Source organism: Equus asinus, chromosome 2 (assembly GCF_041296235.1).
Source record: "Equus asinus isolate D_3611 breed Donkey chromosome 2, EquAss-T2T_v2, whole genome shotgun sequence".
Taxonomy (NCBI): domain Eukaryota; kingdom Metazoa; phylum Chordata; class Mammalia; order Perissodactyla; family Equidae; genus Equus; species Equus asinus.
This window is the reverse complement of record NC_091791.1, coordinates 154,905,339-154,924,670: the sequence shown is the minus strand read 5'-3', so window position 1 is coordinate 154,924,670 and position 19,332 is coordinate 154,905,339. Positions and strand designations below refer to the sequence as shown.

The 19,332-nt window shown below is 48.0% G+C and overlaps 2 protein-coding genes across 14 annotated transcripts in view; one reads left to right on the top strand and one right to left on the bottom strand.

Annotated features, from left to right (window-relative positions):
• The window catches only part of RAD51 (RAD51 recombinase), a 29,955-nt gene extending 27,887 nt beyond the window's left edge, over positions 1-2,068 (top strand). The window contains exon 10 of the mRNA XM_014840738.3: positions 332-2,068. Coding sequence (XP_014696224.1) covers positions 332-455 — 124 coding nt within the window. The 3' untranslated portion in view covers positions 456-2,068. The remainder of the gene's footprint in view (positions 1-331) is intronic.
• RMDN3 (regulator of microtubule dynamics 3) lies at positions 2,069-17,760 on the bottom strand. 13 transcript variants are annotated; one of them, XM_044765127.2, is made up of 13 exons: positions 17,640-17,760; positions 17,062-17,264; positions 15,109-15,301; positions 14,558-14,716; positions 9,112-9,391; positions 8,230-8,332; positions 5,854-5,914; positions 4,199-4,274; positions 3,958-4,035; positions 3,617-3,715; positions 3,341-3,394; positions 3,117-3,197; positions 2,069-2,809 (listed from the first exon to the last, which is right to left on the bottom strand). In XM_044765127.2, exons 2-13 carry the CDS (start codon positions 17,252-17,254, stop codon positions 2,756-2,758), a joined length of 1,431 nt encoding a protein of 476 aa, XP_044621062.1. In that variant the 5' UTR covers positions 17,255-17,264; positions 17,640-17,760; the 3' UTR covers positions 2,069-2,755. The 13 variants fall into 13 exon arrangements, with proteins under 13 accessions (XP_044621062.1, XP_070359620.1, XP_044621064.1 ...); XM_070503519.1 differs by having other exon boundaries at positions 14,558-14,701; XM_044765129.2 differs by having other exon boundaries at positions 17,062-17,261; positions 17,640-17,748.
• Positions 17,761-19,332: the final 1,572 nt, after the last annotated feature.

Below are 19,332 nucleotides of genomic sequence, written 5' to 3'. Positions count from 1 at the left end.
AACTGTCACGCTCTGGTTAGTTCAGGTGTTTGCTTTTAGTTCATAAAGGAATTAAAAGCCTGAAATGCGGAAGAATGAATATGAAGCATTGATATACCTCTCCCTCGTTATTTAAAAAAAAAAAAAAAACTGTTTCCATGTGGAAAATCCACTAAGGTGGATACAGGACAGAAATGGATTTCTCCAGGTTGGAAGTGCCCTAAAGAAGAACCCCGAAGTCTTTCTAGGAAGTACATATGTCTAAAAAAAATTTAAGTCCACCATAAAAAGTCAAGTATAGAATTTCTTAATTATAATAACTTTAGTGCTTTGGTCTGTGTCTTTGGGTCAGACTGTACCTGAGGAAAGGAAGAGGGGAAACCAGAATCTGCAAAATCTACGACTCTCCCTGTCTTCCTGAAGCTGAAGCTATGTTTGCCATCAATGCGGATGGAGTGGGAGATGCCAAAGACTGAATCATTGGGTTTTTTCCTGTGATAAACCTTCAGTGCTGCAGCCTAATGGAGAAGACTGCTCCCTGGGGTTCTGCACAGGCCTCTTCCTGTTGTGACTGCCAGAAACAGGCTTCCGGGAAAACAGCCATTGTATCAGCTTTTCTGATGGTGTAAACAGGAGACAGGTCAGTAGTCACAAACTGATCTGAAATGTTTATTCCTTCTAGAGTGTATTAATCTCTATGTGAATTCTTTGGATTTGGGAGGGGAGATATGGAATACGTTTGACATAGTCCCTTGGGGTTGACTCAGGACTAACAGCTGTCTACTGGACAATTTTATGCTTCAAAGAAAACTAAAGCTAGGGAGACCTAACTCTTCTCTCACTGTCTGAATAATGTTGGAAAAAATGCCTCAGCTAAGCAGCAAAGGGAATGGGTCTCCTTCAGGTTCTTTTTCTCTGTCAGTAAAACTGTCAATCAGAAGGAGGTTTTTAAGTTTGTTTGCCTGAATTATCTTATGCAAGAATTTGTTTTTAGTTAAGGGTACTGAGTAGGTCTGCTGGGCTGCCAGCCCTTCACCATCTACATGCTGTGGTTTTTTACTGCTAAGAGCAACTCAAGATAGTTCTGGAATCTTAAGCATTTCAGAGGCTCTTTAAGTAAGCAGATTCAGGGTGGGGCTGCTAATAATGTAATTTGTTGTGAATGTGCTGTTTTTCTGGTATAAGCTGAATACTTCAAGATAGCGCCTTCATAATATCTTTTTGGCAGTAGATAGGGGTGATCAGTTTCTATTGCTTTAAAATTGAAAATTTAAAAGGGAAGTCCTACATTCAGATGATTGAGCTGGTTGTCCTTCAACCTAATAGAGAATGTTACAAAATAGATATACTATGGCTTTCCTGTGGCCTTTGCTTTTATTCTGTAAGTCTCATGTAGAGTTCCGGTACTTGCCTGGATTATTCTACTTCTGGAGTCTGAGATAATCCTCGTCTTCCCCTTCAGACTTCTACTCAGGATGGGTTTTAACCAGCTCTTGCAATTTCAAAGGGCCTTTCAGCTAATATTGGGAGGAGAGGTGGTAAAAATCTGTTATTGCCTGTGTTGATCCTACTATGTGTAGGGAGATAGGAAGACATAGTCAATTCACTGCAGCCATGTTTCAAAAGCAGTTCTGTTCCCTGACTTTATAAAGAATGGAGTACCTTCCAGGTCTTCTCTTTTGTTTCTACGCTGCAAAACAAACCTGGGATGGCATAATAAAGCCACAGTGACAGATTCTGGAATGGAAGCTTGGTTCTTGTATAAAAGCATCTCAAACCTAGAAACTTGTCTCAGTTTTTCTTATAGATTAGGCTTTGTGCTGTTAGTCCTAAGAGTGAACATGAGAGGGTCAAGGAACACTACTTAGTTGGAATAGGCCTTGTTAGGCTAAAAATAAGGTCTCTGCCTATGTTTTACACGTAACTAAAATGTTCACTGGAAATAGCATTAACCAAAGAGCTTATTCTAAACTATCTGATGCTGTTTTTTTCTGCTTGTCTGCAGTAGCCTCTGTAGTAAGAAACAATTATAGAAGTGTCAAGCAAGAATAAGGAGCTGATAACAAATAAACATAGGGGAATACAATCATTTCTAGTCAAATTTGGTTTATTTCAAGTTTGTACCAAAATATATACCAGGCAACTTTCAGTCTCATAAGCCTTTATGCACTGCTGTCATTCCAAAACTGCCGGGAATCTAGAAGTCAGGTGGCCCAGCCCCTTGGCCCAAGAATACACTTAGAATCCACATGATACGTAAGAAGAGGGCCATATCAGTGGACTGCCCTGGCCCTTCCTTTTACCCTAGTAGGTAGGGTGTGATTTTAGGACTAAGGTGTGGAAATATTAATCAGTGAAAAAGATTAAAGAGTACAAGTTCTGCGTTTTGTTCCTACAGCTCTCTGAAGTTCATCCACCTCACTAGCAGTTGCAAGGCAGCCCTCAGTGCTCTTACCCACTCTCAACCCTAGGGCAAGTGCTATGCTAGTCTTGATTTTTCAAGAATTTACCTAAGGGAGAGAACAATAGAAACCCAAGCCACAAGTACTTCCCCAATTTCAGATTAGGCAAGGGATTAGAATAAATTAATCCGTGGACAATAGTCAAGAAATTGGAGAATGATAGCAGGTACCCAGTCAGACCCAGGAGTCAGGACACTCCCTTAACCAGTCTTGCTCAGTTTCCTGATCTAAGCAGAGCCTAAGGGAAAAAAGAATTGATTTTTCCCCCCTTAAGGAGTGGTATCCCTCAAGTCGTGGTGGCCACTGAAATGTGATTATTCTCCTAAAATTACTTCCAATTCCTCTAGATCCTTCTGGAAAGCTGAATCCTAGGGAGACAAGAGAATAAGACTAGGACTCAAAATCTAAGCCAACATTTCCCAAACCACTAGTACCCAAGAAGGGCCCTTTACTGCCTACTTTCCTAAGATAGCCTGGAGCCTCTGAAATCTTCCTTCCCCACCCTCCCCCCCCCACCCCCCACCCCGTGAGATGTATACAAAAGAGCCTACATGTAAAAGTGTAGACTCTCTCTTCCATGGAAATAAGACCTCAAGGGAGAATATTCTTTCCTGAAAAGGTCACATGATGACTCAATGATGGAACCCAGCGTTAGAAAAGCTCTTAAAGTATTACCTCATTAGTGACATCTGGCAGCTCCAGAGCCAACTTCATCCACTGCCTAGCTTCAGAGTTTTTTCCTAGTTCTCTGTAGCACTGAGAAGAGACAACAGTGAAAACCTGGGAGAAATACCGCCAGGAGACTAGAAGGGGATGAGTATAGGATGCTTTCAAGAGTTCTCAGAAATATCATCAACATAGATATTTTTGTCTATGTTGGAATAGGCAGGTAAGTTTACCTTGGAAATATATACCCTTCCTGCTTTGGAAAATCCTGGCTGTAGTTCTTCAGCCTGGAGAAGGAAGGAAAGCATTTCAGTAAGGAGTTTCCAAATTTAGTTAGGCTAAAGTTTATTTAAATAGAGATTTCCAGTCCCCAGCCTGAAGACAGATTCAGTGGATCTGGGAAGCAATATTTTTTATAAGCTCTCCAGGTGGTTCTGATTTTCCCATAGAATAAGCAAAAATAAAACTGTCCCCTAACATTTTTGGCTTCTGTCCACCCTTCCCTGTACCTTTAGGAAGCTCTGGAGGGCATCCTGCACAGTGGCACTGAGAGTGCTTTCAAACAAAGCTGTAGCAGTTTTTTTTTCTAGCCAGCCCAGGTGAGAGACCTGCCACCAAAAGACCAAGGTGTGAATAAAATGTTTTAAGAAGTATCTTTAGGAACATCAAATATTCTGTAGTGAAAACAAACAGGGTCAAGTAAGGCTGGGTCCAATCAAGCAGTACCATGACTGTTTAGAGGAAATGGCACCTGGGTCAGACCAGGTTGAGGATCCTGTTCTTCCTGGCAAGGAGATCAGTGTCACAGGACACTTTGGGCCCTTATATCAAGGCCTGGGATTTAGCTCACCTGATAGCACCACCTGCCAAGGAGAAAGTGAGCCAGGGGGTTTTCTGGCTGGAGAGCAATGGCTTTGTCCACATGCTCCTGGGGGGAAAATGTAAATATAAACTAACATCAGACACTGGAGTTGCAAAGGGAAGAGAGGCAAGTTATAGAGGCTCTAGGAACACCCTTCACAAGGATCTAGGATGCAGCAGGGAACCTGGACTAGACCAGCACAAGGGGAGGAGGAGAAGCCTTTCCTCACCTTGAAGCTAAAGCCACTCTGGACGCGCCTCTGGATGCCCTCATGCTCAGCCAGCTGACCACAAAGCACTGCATACCTATGGGGGAAAGCAGCAAGCTCAGGGACAAGGACTGGGTACTGTCACTGCAAGGAATGCATGTGGCCTAACTGTACTGCCCCCTTGCCCCCTCAACTAGAGCTGAAAATACTGTTTCCATCTGTATTTAATTCCTCTTCTCACAGATCTGTGGTCCCAATTCATGTTCTTTAGCAAACACAGTAGGAGATTCACAAGTCTCCAAAGTATACTAGGTACAAAAAAGCTGGGTCCTCCCTAGGAAATCTCTCTTATACTTAATATTTAGGCAAGGGGTCACTCTAGACCTCCAAATTTCACCTCATAATGAATACAATCATAGGTATCATAAAAACTCAGAAAGCAGATCTCTAATAATCAGCAACAGAGTGTTGATACTTGTCTCCTGAGCAGACAGTGAAGGAACGTTTCCTTAGCCTTGGAAGTATACATGTACATCACTGGGAAACCGCACTCCAGGCCAGTCAGACTGGGACGGGGCACTCCAGGAGTTTCTCATGCTAACTTGGGAACCAACAGAAGCAGAGAAAGAAAGCCCTCCAATTTCAGCCCTCTCCTTCACATCCTCTCTCCCAGGGGAACAAAGCCAGGCAGCTTCCCATCTTTTGTCTTCACAAACAAAGGTCTCATCCCCCATCCCCCAGCATTGTTTCTAGAAACACAGCTGACATTAAATGAGCGTCTAAAGGCCCAATTTCCTTTTCTAGTAATTCACTAAATATCTGGGGGTATTTGCATCAGATCCATAGAGAGGCTCATTTCCATGTTTATTCCAAACAGCTGTTTCCCAAGAATAGCTAAGAAAATGAGGTCAATTTCTATCTTTGGGAGCCCAGGAGTCCCAAGAAAGCCCACAGGGAAGCAGCACCTGTGACACCCAAGAAACAGTGACGTGGCCTCTGAGAAGAGCCCTTGCAGAGGCAAAGTTTCAGCAACAGATGGAGAAATAGCCTCTCCCACCTCACGGTCTGAGGGCAGAGATATGGAAAGGAAGGGAGGGAGGTTGGAAAGGAACATTTTCACTAAAATCTGAGGTGCTGGAACCAGGCCCCAGGACACAAGTTGGCAATGACGCATGCAAGTTGGCAGAGCTTTACCTCACATGAGACCACAAAAGGGCTAATGCTTTTTAAGCTAATAAATTGACTGCTGAACTTCCTGGGGGGTGAGCTCACATTCACTTTTCCTCATGCGAGCCAAGCAAGGAAGCCAAAATCCACCACCAGCCAGGGATCACAGCTAGGGGAAAGGAGAGCTTATGCAGGGGACGAGAGCTGCAAATTGTCTGAGCCTCCCTGAGAGCCAAGAGCCCACAAGTTTTCTGGCTAGGATGACTCTTACAAAGACTCATTTCTCCAAGCCCCAACAGAGGGAGGTACCTAACCCCCAAGGCACCTTCCAAAGAAAACTTCTCTGGGTCCCTGGCTGGGAGTAGGGTGGGGCATATCGAAATAAAGGCCAGAGCTCCCTCTCCTGGTTTCTCTGGCAAATGCCTTTGTGGCCAGGACGGAGAAAAGAAAGGGCTTTCCTCTGCTCTAACCCATGCTGGCTCTTCCCGGGCCCCTGAGGGTGTTATTACCACAGGTGACATTCAGCATTCTCAGCCCCCTTCTCCAGAGCGGCCTCCGCTTCTTCTTTTCCTGTAGGACAAAGGTGATCCAGAGTTAACAAGAACTCCCACGCACACTTCCACAGAAGAGGCTGTGGGAAGAATGACTGCTCTAGCTCTCACCAACCCCTCCCCAACCTGGACTGGTTTGGAAATAGTTGTGAACTTGAGCAGAATGAAAAGCAGCAAATAGCTTCTCAGGGATGACTTCTGCTTCACCTTGCTCTCTCTCTCTGTCATCAGCTGCCCCAGCTACCTTGTTTTTGCAACACCCACCTGATATGCTCGAGGCATTTCAAATATAAAAGAACCAATGGCAATCAGAAACTGTCCCCAACAGACCTTCCCCCAGAGGGCTTTTGATTTGTGTTCTAGACAGGCTTCAGGGTGTCCATGAATGCCTCTGAAGTTGTATAAAATGTTACGTACATGTGCATTTTATTGAGGAGAGGGTCCACAACTTTGATCAAATTCTCAAAAGGATCCACAATCCAAGAACATTCTTTATGGCTCTCGGCCAAAACTCCTCACCAGAGCCAAACAGACTGAGGTCTGACCAGAGATGACTCACTCAGTCTTACCCAAGTTTTCTAGGCACCAAGACTAATAAAAATATGAAGGTCAAACCACATGAAAGCTTTAGACAAGGGACCCTTAAGAGTGTCAAGGAGCCTGGAGCCCTCGAGATGAAGACTATCAGGCCTACACACAGGAGAAAAGAGCACACTTAATCAAGTTTAATCAAAGGAAAAGTTCCTTTGATTAAAATGGAACAAAAGTAATAAGGTTGTATATGCAACAAATACATTTTTAAAACAGCTGATGAGAACCCTACATCCCCCTTTCCAAACAGAAGAACCATATGGCCCTGCTAATGAGGGACACTGTCTCTTAGGGGACTTCTCTCCGCCACCCCCCGCCCCCCTTCAAAGCACTGTCTCACTAGGAAAATAATAGTGAAGAATGAGACAAGTAGTTCCTGCCAAGACAGACAGACGGGGGGTGAACAGATATCGCCTGAGATCCTAAAGAATGGCTGCCTCCTGGTGGTCCAGCTTCTAGAGATGGAACAAAATGAAGAACTTCAGAACCAGCAAGGATGGTGCTAAAAAGCTAGAATCCCAGAGCAGGGCCTTCACAGATGCTCTACAGTCATCTCACCTCCAGCAGGAACAGACTAGTCCAAAGGTGTTAAGCTGGGGAAGCCAGACCAGACCAGTGCTGGCCGTGGCTGCTCCTCTAACCACCGCCCCACCTCCACCTGCAGGGTTCATGCTGGGTACTAGTACTAATAAGAGATGATCAATGAGCAAAGGAAAGGAAAGGTTCTTATTGATAACAAGAGTCCAAAAATCAGCCCAAAAGCTGATCAGAATCCTCATCTGAAATTTAGGAGAGAAAACAAACTGTTTTGAAAAGAAAGAAACAGTAATTAAGCAAGCACCTTTTGCTGAAACTTCCAGAGATTTTTCTGAAAATCTGTATCAATAAACATTTAACTCAATTGGCCTGTTTTTCTATATCAACAAAATTCTACAAATGTTTAGAACAATGACCTTGAGTTACTGTTAGATTCTACATAATCAAAGATTCAATAATGTTTGCAAGGCTGTACTTACAAAAGTGGGAAAGCAGACAAATCTACTTTAGATCAGATAACTCTGGATAACTAACTGAACCACAAGGCCTGAAAGCCCATTGATGGTGCCTGACCCAGAGGGTGTGTGGTTAGACAGGATGCATCATCTTCCCCATGAAACCAGCCTCTTTTTTAAGAGAAGCCCTAGGATTCTCAGTGACCTCATGACAGACAGTAACGAGCCCTGAGCCTGGCACAAGTCAGATGCACCCTACCCACCAGGCAACCCACTTTGGCAACAGAGTTGCTAAGTAGATCCCAGGGACTACTGAGCTAGCAGTATTCTCCCAAACTGCTCCTTACAGGTGCTCACCTAACATACCCCACTTATTATATTCTTAGAACACCTGCCCCACAGGCTCCATAACTGAAACAGATTCCGCAGCAGCAGCAGCAGCAGCAAAAAACCTCTTCAGATTAAGAAAGCAGGCTCTGCTGTCTTTGTGGTTGGGAGAAAACAAAGAATTATGCTAATAGGATACACTACTGAAAACACGTGCACCTGTGTTCACCATCATGCTGTACAGACTGCTCTGCCCCAAGGAGGAAGCAGGGCTCCCTGGAGGCCAGGGTTTGTCCCCAGTGAGTACACCATAACTGCCCCGACAGCCTGCATCTTGGTGGTTCCCCTGGGCCCAAGCAGCTGGGCTGGCTCCACCTGCAGAGTCAGTGAGTCACCTTCCCACCAGGAGCCTGTTGGCACTTACCATTTAGGGCATACGACTTCTTCTCGCTTGCCTCCTCAGTGAGCTCACACATGTCACTGTAAGCCCGGGCCAGGCGCCAGAGAAAGTCTTGCCGGCTTCCATACTGCCAACCAAACAGAGGGATGAGGCCCCTCTTCCCTCAGCTGCAGAGAATTGGGGCTGTGGCCTTCTCCCTCCCACCTTTGAGTTTCCAAGGTAGTGTGTTACACCAACACTGACTGACATCAGGCTACCACCCCCATGCAACCTCCCACCTGCAGTTAACTGACGACACTGTCTCTCTAGCCAGTAGATTCCAGAGTGAGGGCACTCTGACCTCCTACTACTGTAAGGAAGAAAGGTCAACTCCAAGATGTAATGAGGCACAGCAAGAGAAGTCTTTTTCATCGTGCCACAATGAAGAACATGAGAAAATGCCCAAGAAAAGGGAAAATTCTGACTTTAGGGGCATTTATACACAAGAGAGCTCTGTATAAATAAGTTCTGGCAGTGAACCTGAGGAGAAGGGAAGTGCAGATGAGTGACCTACACACTTGTCACTTATGGAAACTTCAAGTGGGGCAGCCAGCTTGGACTGCCTCAAGGGAAATAAAAGAGTAAAAAAAATTCCAGTTCTTTCCACGTTTCTCCCTAAAGTGAGAGGTGGTGCTCTTCTGCAGTCTCTCCAGGAGGCAGAGGACCGCCCTGTGGGGGAGGGGGGAGGAGCTCTAGGGTGAGGGGTGCCTGGCCTCCTTGGACTAGGATTTGCAACCCTGGGGGAAAGATGCAGACCTAGCCATCTGGCCCTCATTTCCCCATGTCACCTTGCCGGGTCAGTAACCCCAGTGGCCTGCCGTCATACGCTGGGGGTCAGCAGGGTGGGGAAGGGAGGGGGAGCCTCACCGCCAGCTTGTTGTTGAGCAGCAGCTGAAAGCCCTCCCGCCTGCCCTGCTCACTGCCCTGGTGCAGCTCATCCGCCTGCTGCAGGAGGGGCAGAACATCCTCCAGGCCAGGGGAGCCTCCGGCCTCCAGGGCTCCTGTGTCCAGACCCGAAGCCATCTCCAGGTCCAGAGAATCCTTTCTTCCCATCTTCACAGTCTCACAGCTCACTTCATCTTCCCCATCGTCACTCTCCCTGTCAGAGTCCCGCTCATAGTCAGACTCGGCATTGGCTGTTGTGTAACTGGCAGAGAAATGTAAGTGACACGATGAGGTGAGCCCCAGTGCCCCTAGGGTCAACCCTCCACCCACAAAGAGGGACTCTGCATGGCACTGTCATTGAGAGCACCAAGTAAGAACCGTTCCCACCATTTAGAGGCAGAAATTAGTCCTCAAAGCTTCCTATAGAACTATGGACTGGGAAAATGACCCCGGAGGGGAAGAGTGACCAACTGGGGGCCCTGTGAGAGGTTAATATGAGAACTCCCTGCTTAATTACCATCAAGCCTGCCCGAAAATAGAGAAAAAGAGAAAGTCTAGAAAGGTGTGTACCAAAATGTTGCCAGTAGATCTCTCAGGGTAGAGGAATAAAAGGTCATTTTTCCCTCGTCTTTTAATAGATGATTTCTTTAATAAACATAATCTTCTTATAAACAAAAAAGAAAAAAATGTTTACGATAAAAACCTTAAGATATAGGTGGAGCTGATCTCCTGAGCTACATGGCTCACCAGGCTAATGGTTTATCAATCATTTTTGCTTTATCAGCCAAAGGCACCTGCCAGAACCAGCATGAGTGGGTGCCGGCCTCTGAGGCCATGGATAGCCACAAATAGTCAAACTGTCTTTCTCAATTCAAGATGTACCTCTGCCCCAAGTCAGCAACCAAACCTAAACCACAGCAGGAGTAGCCCTTGGCAACTTTGGGAACTTGCTGGGGATGGGGAGGGGCCACTTTGCAGCAGGGAGCAGGAGAGGAGGAAGATGCAAGCCACCCCTTGGGAAGGTGTCTGGGGCTCCATAAGCCAGGGTCTCCTAGGGCGCCCCAACCCTGGTAGGCCCACTGAAGAGGAAGCCAAGTTTCTCAGATCTTGGCCTCCACCAGCAGCTGATTAGGGTGTTTTCTCTAATTGCCAACTGAATCAGATAAACACTGAGCAAGGGAGAAGGTAAGACTTCCAGAGGCCACAACCAGATACCAGAGAGCCCTCCAAACTGAAGGAAAAGCAGGTTCTGTCAGAGCCAGAAGGTTCTGAAGCACAGGGAAGATCTTAACATCACTTAGGGATAAGCCGTCCTCCATCCTGGAATGAAAGGGGTGGGATCCCTATGGCTGGAGCAAAACAGAGCTGAGGGAAAGGGGTGGGAGAAACTCCGAATACAGTCCATACAAGACAGTCTAAAGTCAGAGGCTGAATGTTTAGGCTGAAGTACTGTCTTGCTCATCCAGAAAGGCAGAGATGACAAGGAAGCAGGCTCCAGAAGGTAGCAAGTGAGCAGCCAGACCTGGTGCCCAATCCACGCTGACTGCTTTATAGAGGAGCTTCCAGACTCATCTAATGAAGGGGCCCCAGGAGCATTTACTACAGGAACTTGTAAGGGGCATTTAAAATCTTCCTGACCTCACCTTGCTTTTTTAGCAGGTTATCCAAGTATCTTTCCCCTCTAACAATTTGCAGTAAAAACTTTAGAAATTAAAGGGACAAGGAAAAGTGGCATCAGATTTCACAACCAACCTGGGTGGTGATGAGAGAGACCACAGGGGGGCAGCCTAGAGAAACTCCCAACTAATTCCTTCCTAGGGCTTAGTCAACAAGCTGTCCCAAATGAAAGTCAAATCTGAGTCTACCAGTGCCCCTACTCAGCCTAGCCAGGCCCAAAGGCAAAATGGCTAAGTGGGTTATCTGGGGTGGAGAGCTTGAGAATCATCACCTCCTGTTGCTACAAAGAAGGGAAGACCCATTCCCTGCTCAGCTGAAGGCTGCCCTGGCCAATCAGGAGTTCAAATCAGGAGTCTCCCAGGGAGGGACCCCTGCTCTTTTCGCTAGAGTACAGGCATCAGCACAGTGTCTCCAGGGAGCTGAGCAGGAAGAAAGTCCTGCACTGCTGTGATCCCTCGGGGTCGTAAAGGGCAGGGAGCTGACATGGACAAGGGAAAGGAGCAGTCAGGAGGGGACTTACTGCCACCCAGAGTGGGAGCTGGTAGAGCCCTGTGAGGCAAAGGGGCTCCAGGGAGGCTGGCACTGGGAGGAGGCCCTTTATTGCACCTCAGCCCCACTGGGAGGCGCTCTGCCTCAGTAGTCTGCAACTCTGCTGCCTGGCATGTGGTGGGCAGGCCAACACTTGTTGAGTGAGCACCAACATCAGCCCCAGGGGCTTCCAGGGCTTCAGAGGAGATTTACCATGTGCCAGAGGTATGCGGGCTGCTGTCTCTGCATTCACACCATTCTTTCACATTTCTTGGGACCACCAACCCAGCCCTGGGAGAAATCCATTAGAAGAGAGAAGGGTGGCCCTTTTGTTTAGCATGCCCCGCAGCTTCTGAGATCAGCCAGGGACAGCAGGGGCCTTTGAAAAGGCCTTTTGGATCTGTGCACTCAGACAGAACACACTGTCCCCACAGAGGGTCGAGGACCCAAGGCTCCCTTAGAGCAAGGAGACCAGAGCTACCCTACTCTGCTCCTTGAGGAGAGCCCACAAGTCAGTGATCAAGGACTCAGTTATATACATATCCCCTCCTTCCGGCAATTAAGTTTCTTTCAACTCCTCAGCCCCATTAGAGGGGCTGAGCTAAAGTATTAAAGACAACCAGGTACGGCCCCTGACCCTGAGAAGACTCACTGTTGGGGAAGATAAGACCAACCCAGATGAGGGGGTAAATGCCTGAGGAGTGGCAATGAGGGTGCATGCGATCTCGGCTGGGATGCCTGGGAAGGCTTACAGGAGGAGCTGGCGTTTTAGGGCAAGTTGGGTTTTGACAGGGAGGAAACTGAAGCTGTGTTTGGTGCAATGCTCGGAACAAGCTCACACGATGATTCTGCCCCTGCCACATTCAGTCAATCCCCTAGGAGCTCAAAGTTGCTATTTTATTTTATTTGTAAGAAAGAGGGAGGCTACAGCCTTCAGTGGAGTAGAGTAGCCCATCCAATCTTATCCTTTTGTCCCTCAAAGCAGCACTCCTTCCCCCAGGCCCGTGTGTTCAAAGCCATTCCAGAGTTAGCGGTCTCCCAGAATTTTTCTTTGACTTATACAGCACTGGCCATGGCAAAAAGAATTATTCACCGTGGTCACCACCCCAGATAGCAGCCAGCTAAACCAGAGTCTGGCACCACGTACCATGTTCGGCCTCCACATGCCACAGGATCGGTCATGGGGCTGAGCCTGCTGGAGCTACAATTAAGAAAGCCACCCTTCCTCTCATCCCATTAGAGGTGGCTGGCAGCCCTGTCCTGTCCTTTATGACCTTGGGAGGCCCAGGGAGCCCCCTAAGCAGTGAAGCACCCCCAGCTTCCCTGGTTAACCACTCTGGCTCTCTCTGCCCCCAGAAGTTTGTACACTTCTTAAGATCATCAAGGACCTTAAGTTCTACATCCTGATCTTGGGCAGAGCTGTGACCTTTCCTTCTGTTCTACCCTCTTACAATGTTCAGAGGCCAATTCCCCACCCAAGTGACCTGCTTCCTTGGGTTGCATAGAGATGCTCTTTAAGTCTCAGTGCCCACTATCAACTACTGTCCTTCTTTCTTTTCAATCCAGATGTGTCAAATATTAATTTCACGTTTGCCCCCACTAACACAGCCCTCTGAAAGCATCTCTCAGCCCAGAGGTAGCAGGTAAATTGAATAGAAAAGGGCCACTTCTGCTAGCTCTTGAGAATACAGATAATAGGGATCAGATAACACAAATGGAGGACTACAGCTCTTTACCAAAACTGCACTTGTTCAAGGGGCACCTGAGCAATAATCAAATCCAGCACAGATGCCCAATGGCAGTGAAGTGGAAAAAGAGAGTAACACTTTCGTAATTTTCTTAGAAAACCAAATGAGGAGAAACAGGGAATATAACGGCCAAAACAAGAAAACAAGGCTGAAATGTCTTGAGTGAGATGTACTGAACAAACCGTCCTGCTACGGGCAGGTCTTCCCTGGGCAGGGAGCTATGGCAGCTCTGAGTCCATGGAAAGAATTCCCAAGGGCTGCATGTGACACATCTTCCTGTGAAAGCCCTTCTGTGCCCTGACAACTGGGCCATGCCTCAAATCGCAGACCCTTACGCCTGCAGATGAGCCCAGCTGCCGGGAGAATGGACTCGGGGTCAGACAGGCTAAGCCAGCACTGCACGTTGCACAGACCCAGGCAAGGCGTCAAACTCACTAAGCTCAAGGCTCCATCTGAGCAACAGGGAGAAGACAACCACCACCTACGTCACAGGATCCGTGTGAGGAGAGAGCTCTCAAGCGCTTAGCAGAGAGTCTGTCACAGGGACAGAATAAATGGTAGTTAATATTATAAGGTGTTTCAGCTAAAAGGGGACAGTGCTGCAAAGATCAAAATTTTAACTTTTGGTTTCCACGTGCATGTTTGGAGCCAAATCAGTCATTCTGACCTGACAGAAGGTTTGGCTGTTCTCTGCACCAGTCTTTTCCTTGAGGAGGAAGAAAGGTCAGATACCAAGGAGAGATCAGCCTCTAGACCTCAGACAGGCCAGCCGGATGACTGACCCAGCAGCAGACCAGGGCAGACGCTGCCAGTGACAGCACCAGCCACCACAACAAGATGTTCATTCAGACTCCGTCCTTGGAACCAAAGTTTCAAAATGGCACCAGTGGTTTAAAATCAAAAAGTCCTTAGCCTAACCAAGTTTGCAGGCTGTCTACCACACTCCTGCTGGCTGCCCTGTCTCACAGTGAGGCCTATGGTCAGAGGTGCTGGGCCACCGGTTACTCGGGAGAGTCATTTTTGTAAAGATGGCAAGGGAGCGTGAGCAAGGAAGAGAGCGTCCAGGGGAGGGGCACACACTTCATGCTTAGAGAGTCGGTCCACCCAGCTCAGCCACTCAGTGAAGGAGATAAAGTCATACAACAAGCCTTACAAAGTCCTCTGATAACACAGGAAAATGCTCACTAATGTTACAGGAAAACCAAAATAAAAAATCTAATAACTAAGTAAAAACAAACCTACTCAGAGGAAAACAAGAGACGCGAGCAATAACCACTAACATTTCCATTTGTCTGGATGACATAAGGTGGATGGTTTTTCTTGTTTCAACTGCTCTGTATTTTACTTATTTATACCCTTACCTTGTTCCAAAAATTATTTATAGCAGTTTGGTGTGAATTTTCCATTGATAAACATTACTTTTACAAAAGGTAACCTGGCTGAAGCCACGACCGCTTCCAGGAGCAACAACTCACCCCCCTTCGCTCTCAGCATCTGTGAATGTGGTTCCCGAGGTGGCCGTGAAGTAGACGGAGCTGGAGCCAGTGGAGTCACTCCTCTCCCGGGCAAATGGGAACCTTCGCCGCCGAGACACTCTCTGGGTCTCTTCCACGTGAGATCTGAAAAGCCGGCCCCTTTCCAGAGGGTGCCATTAAGCCCCATCCAGCCTGTCTTTCCCCTCACCATGAGGAAGCCTCTTAATACTGCTCCTCATCAAAGGGTCAAGAGCAGAGAAAATCCTAGGTCTCTACCCTCAGGGGAACAGGAGGGCAGCTCCCTGGACCCAGCCTGCATGGGCAGGCCAGGTTAGTCAGAAGAAAGCGTTTCAGCTGCTACACTAGACCATGAGGGCCCAAAAGCTACCAGGAATGTGTGCAAGGTAAGGTCCCAAGTATACAGCATGCTGCCAATTAGGTGAGAAGCTAAAATTGGCTTCTTTCTTAGAGACAGACAGCAAAGGCCAGAACCTTAAATGAAAAAGCTGTAGGGGCTGGGGACAAGGCAGGAGACAGGATGCGTTACTCACCGGACCTCCCCAACAATCTGCCCGGCAAGCCCTTGCAGGCTGCTCCTCAGCTCCTCCACCTCCCGCCGCAGTGCCACCAGACTGGTCAGCACAAAGTCCAGGCGGTCCAGCACCTCCTCCTGCCCTTCTCGTGGAAGGCCGGGCAGCACCGCAGCATCTCCAGCCTCGCCTGGGACTGCCCGCAACGGCCGCACTGAAGGAGGGAGGACAGGAGACAGTGATGCCACGGGATACAGTGAGGGAAAGATCTGGCGCCTAGAATTCAAGAACACTTGCTTCTCACTGGAGTTTAATTTACAAAGACCCTTTAGGCTCAGTTAGCATATGTTCACAGCTAAGTCCTGGTCACGAGTCCCAAGTAACTATCCAGAAAAAAAGTCAAGGTCCCCATCTCTAAACAAGAGCCCTCTGTTCCAAGAACCTTCCACACCAGGTCCTTCAGCAGTACTGCACACCACAGCAGATAGTGTAAAATGCTTGCAAGACTGTGGTATCTAGAAGGCAGGACAGCTGCCCTGCTAGAGTAAAAGAGAAACCTTTACCTGACTATATACTGCCCAAGTACCAGGCAGTCAACACCAGCCACACAGCAAAACTAAAACTGAGCTTGCTCACATTCTGATCGTTCACGTCACAAAGAATAGCAAAGAAAACGCTGAGTGCCTCTCAAGAACTTCACTGAGTATCATCAGAGAGGGGCAAAGAGAAAGGGTACACCAGAAAAAGCCAAGCCAAACCTCATCGGATAAACACCATTCCCAAGCCATGAAGTGAGCTGTAGGTCAATTCCAACAGCACATACTGGGAAACGAAGGCAACTGGACTGGAAAATGTAAGAACAGGAAAGAAACCAGGAAGGCAGGACCCACAGTCCAGGCAACCATAGATCTGTTAAAGGAGATCTAGTAACAATCTGGGCCAGACTACCACACACACCCAACAATGTTCAAGAATGTCGAGCAAGAAAGATCCCTGGGAATGTGGCCACTTTCTCCCCACCTCAGCAGAAGAAAGACAACTGCTAGGAAATTACAAACGAACAAAACACAAGGAAAAGACAGACAAGCACACTTGCAATCCTAGGTTACCACCAGGTTATAAGATGCTGACAGCAGGTGGCAACTGAAGGTGATAACTCTTTGAAGACTATTCTAAAACTAACTTTTCCAAACCATCTGGCATTTGGTAATCAGAGATAACATTCATTCCCAATTAATATGGGGTGAAATGATCGGAACGCTCCTCCATTCCACAGACCTGAGGGGAGTGGTTTGAACCAGCCCCAGATGCTTTCCTCAAATGAGTTGTTGACATGGAAAGTTTGCAAAACTGAAAGCACTACCCCTCTCAGCTGTGGCTGCCTTCCAGCGATATTCAGCTTCAACTGCAGTAAGTGCACACCCAGCCCCGGGCCAGGGAAAGTCCACAGGACCAGGTGACCAGGCCCAAGCCTGCCACTTACTTGCCCTGTGACCAACTCAGGAAACTTATGCAATCTTTTTGAATCTGGATTCCCTCATAAGAAGGATAAAAAAAATGGATTAGGTAGTCTCCAACGCCCCTTCAAATTCTAATAGTACGTAACGTAATACACAAGCCTCAAGACGTTTAATGCCTGTAGGATTAGCTTTTCCTTTTGTCTTCTTTTGGGCCCTTCCTCTACTTACTAAACACCTCATCCAACACTAAGCAAGTGCCTTTAATACATACATAGCACTACTGTGGCCAGAACTAAAAGTGAAAGCTGAACAGCCTTTCCACAATACATTTTCCTGAAATTAGAGGTGAAAGAGTACAGAAGAGGAAGACTGCTTTCCTTTTCAATAAGCTTTCCAAAAAGGTGAAACTCTCAGGCACCCCCTCCCTCTGTTGTCCTGTCCCACAGGTTCTGCCAAAGGCAGCCCGGACCCCAGGCCCATCCATCAGCCGTGACTGCGGCCGCAGGGGACCTACCCTGGCGTCCGGGCTCGGACGTCGGCGTATAGTCCAGGGAGTTCGGCAGGCTCTGGGTCTGGGTCTGGCCATGGCGCTGGTTCCATTTCCACCGTCGGCTGTAAAGGGCACAGAGGAATCCAAGGCCCGCGGCGGTGCCCAGCAACAGTCCCAGCCCGGCGCGGGCGCCGCCCAAGGCCCCCAAACTAGACATGCTGCACCTGCTGCCCGCGTGAGCCACCGGGAGCCGGCGGCGGGGCAGGGGGAGAGAGATTCGTGAGTGTGGTGTCCCCACCCCCAAGGCCGACCCCCTGGAGATGTCTCCTTGCCCAGACCCTGAGCTCCCAACCACCCTCACCCCAGTCCGGACCCTAAAGTTGCCGCCAGCGCCTCGAGCCTGACTCCCGCGCCTCTCACTCAGCTTCCCCTCCAACACGCCCCCTAACCCTGACTCCCGATCAGGTTTCTGGGCCTCCGACCCTCCCCCCAGCCTCACGACACGGCAGACTACAAGCCCGCCGCCCTGGCTGCAACCTCCCGGCCTCCCTCCCGCCCTTGAAGGCGCCCCGGCCTGGCAGGAGACCCACGCAGACCCTTACCCGCCTCCTCACCACCATGGCAGCGGCCGCCGCCTCACGCTGTCAATGACCGTGACGTCAGTAAGCGGCGCCTCAGCACCGCGCGCAGTCAGCACGGCGTGGGGAGATGACTACACGAGGCTCCGCCTCCAGCCCAGGTTTTTTCAGGGGGCGGGACCACGGGGCGCCCCCAGAGGGGCGGAGCCAGCAGAGAGCGGGAAAGGGGAACGGAGAAGCCGGGAGAAGGGAGGGAACAAGGGGCAAAGCTGGGACTTCTAGGGCCGCATGCTCCAGCAGTAACCCCCGCGGTCTGCCCAGCTGAGGTCTGTTATATGCTCAGCAAATTCACACTTTCTACCTTCAGATCTACTGTTGCTGGTGCCTAGAATGACCCATTCTCTACCTGGAAAACGCTACCGTGTCCCTACCTTTACCTTAACACTCTGCCAAAACTCAGACTTTATTTGATTTTGGCTTAATTTGTTTATTCATTTTTACTCACACCATTTGCTAAGCACTAGACAATAGCGCCTTTGACAGTTGAGATTAGAACAGATAAATCGTTGGTTATCCACAAGAGGTCCCGGAGTTCCCAGGGTCAGCTTCTGCCTGTTGACACTTAAAAACTCACAGATGCACACCCCAGCACTAAAAAAAGCCTTAAACGCTACATTGTCGTTATTACATTAACCAGGGGTAGGATTATAAATTGTTTTTCCATTTCCAGAATGTAATGAAATTCATAATACCAGCTCAATACAAGGTTGACATAAGGGAAACCATATTGTAGAAAAGAAGCCATATTGTAACTTTGAATGACCTCTAACTGGATACCACTCTCCAGGAGATCTGCCTGCTCCGTAGATTTTATGACCCCTGCTAGTGCATATACCTCCCAGCTGCAATAAGAGGATAAGAAGATACCTTTGTTCTTTTGAGTTCCTTAGGAATGTGATGACCCCCAAACAGAGAGTCTGTGCTGATAGCCATCTCAGTGACAACTGATAGATCCGGTGTGGTGACTCCTGGTTCAACATTCCTAACTGCTTCAAGATTCTCTGCCTCCTGAAGATGGTTCTTTTGGACATTAGTTGGCCATCATCCCTCTTGCTAGCAAGCTGTGATAAAATGCCCTTTCTCTGCCACCATCTTACCTCTTGACGGTTGGCTTTTGCTTCCCAGCCAGCAGAAAGCCCTTCATGTGGTAACATTCTGTTCCTCTACTGGTAACATTTTTTAACATTTGAGTGAGGCTGAAATTTGACTTGATTTCTGATTGCTTAAATTGGTTCAGATACTATTTCGCTTTTTTTGTTTTTAAATCTGTGTTCATCAGTTTTTCTGTGCCCACCCGTGGCCCATAGATTCTTTTAAAGATTGGCACCTGTGCTAACATCTATTGCCTATCTTTGTTGTTGTTGTTGTTGGTCTTCTCCCCAAAGCACCCCCAGTACACAGTTGTATAGTCTAATTATGAGTGCCTCTGATTGTGCTATATGGGATGCCCCCCCAACATGACCTGATGAGTGGTGCCATGTCCGTGCCAGGGACCAAAACTGGCAAAACCCTGGGCCACCAAAGCGGAGCATGAGAACTTAACCACTTGGCCACGGGCCAGCCCCCATAGATTCTTTTATATTCCATTTTATTCTTGTGATCTTATGCAATTTCTTGTAGTTTTAGAAACTAAAAATACAGGATTTTATGGACTATG